Raw genomic sequence first — 1,496 nt, forward strand, 5'->3', positions numbered from 1 at the left:
ATTATATATTATGTCTGTTTCAGCCCCCTCCTCCTGCAGCCACATACAACACAGTGACAGTAGTGCACGCCCCACCTCCTCCACAGCAGAAACAGAAGGTGATTGACTGTGTTTATTTATCTACTCTAGAATTACAAAGTTCTATCTGCTCAGTACCTAGTTTTGAGAAATTTGATTTTAAACTTTTCTCAGTTACACAACATGTCAAGCTTTTTCAAGAATCAAATGCAGCTCTTTGCTTATATCTTGATATTGACTCCGAATAAGCTAACGATTTTTATAGAGCAGTTAGAATATTTGGTCTCTGACCTTATGGTCTTAGTAACTCAAAACGGCCGAAATATTTCGGATAGAACGTTGTAATTCTAAGGTAGTGATGTATATCGGAGCCCTGAAAGCAAAATTTATGGGAACGTGAAAAAAAACCTGTTTCATTCTGTAAAAAATATTACAGTGGAATCCTATTTTAACTAGAGGGAGGGGACTGGTGGGAAATATCTGTTATTGCAGGATTCTCGTTATAAGGGATCAGTAATAAATTCAAGGGAAATAATAAAGTAAGCCTAATCTATGAGTTTGGTGTTCTGTTTATTTCTTGTTATCTCCCCTGATGATGATTTTGTTCAACATGGCCTCTTGGTCTTATTTGATCGAAAATCGAATCACATTTCTTTCTCTAGCGCTAGGGATGTTGACTGCTCGGCGTTGGCAATCAGAAAGAAAGGTCTGTAGACTGATATTCCCGCTGTGTTGTCCCCCACCCTACCACTCCCTGTGGTGCGTTCCCTCTGCTTGCGCACATTGGGCAGGCCTATACACCAAACCCTGCACACATTACATATTTGCTCCATCTGTCACAGCACTTTGACCTCTCCATCCCATTACGGAGAAGTGAGAGGCATGGTGGGCCTAGATAATCTATGCTAGGCTGGCCTATCACGCGATGCGTTCTTCTTACATCTGCGCATACCACACCTTTCCCACTCTTTCGCTCCGGCCTTCATTGTTGACACACGTGGCCACTTCCATTCTTTGTTTCACTAGATCACCAACAAGTTTCTCAACTGGCGAGGTTTTACATATGATGTAATTGGCCTATGCAGTGTGCTCAGTAGCAGCAATATTCTGCTATAACTGACTCGTGTGTGTCTGATTGCAATATTTTATTTACAAAGATAAAGTAGGGAAAAAATGGGGTTTTTGAATAGTGTCTTTATAACAGACTTCTCGTTATTTCTGGACGCGTTTTAAGTGGACTCCTCTGTACCTATATAATGTATTTTTTCATGCCTGTTTCTACATTTAGAATTTGAATTTTGACTAAGTATTTCTTGAGCACATGCGACCAATACCACTTTCCTCCTTCTTCGTGACACTCAGGTTTCTCTGTATTGAGCTTAAATTTAGTAAATGCAGAGAAGTGTGTGTAAATGGTTTGTTGGGAGTTACTTGGCGAGTGTCCCACATCTTGACCTGCTGCATGAGTAGTGTTTGTT

The 1,496-nt window shown here is 40.5% G+C and overlaps 1 protein-coding gene across 1 annotated transcript in view; it reads left to right on the forward strand.

The window, feature by feature from the left end:
* LOC101852218 overlaps window positions 1-1,496 on the forward strand; it is a gene marked incomplete in the record, with an annotated part of 13,856 nt that overhangs the window by 5,044 nt on the left and 7,316 nt on the right. The window contains 1 exon segment of the mRNA XM_035973254.1: window positions 24-98. Coding sequence (XP_035829147.1) covers window positions 24-98 — 75 coding nt within the window.

Source organism: Aplysia californica, unplaced genomic scaffold (assembly GCF_000002075.1).
Source record: "Aplysia californica isolate F4 #8 unplaced genomic scaffold, AplCal3.0 scaffold01082, whole genome shotgun sequence".
In the NCBI taxonomy this organism is placed as follows: domain Eukaryota; kingdom Metazoa; phylum Mollusca; class Gastropoda; order Aplysiida; family Aplysiidae; genus Aplysia; species Aplysia californica.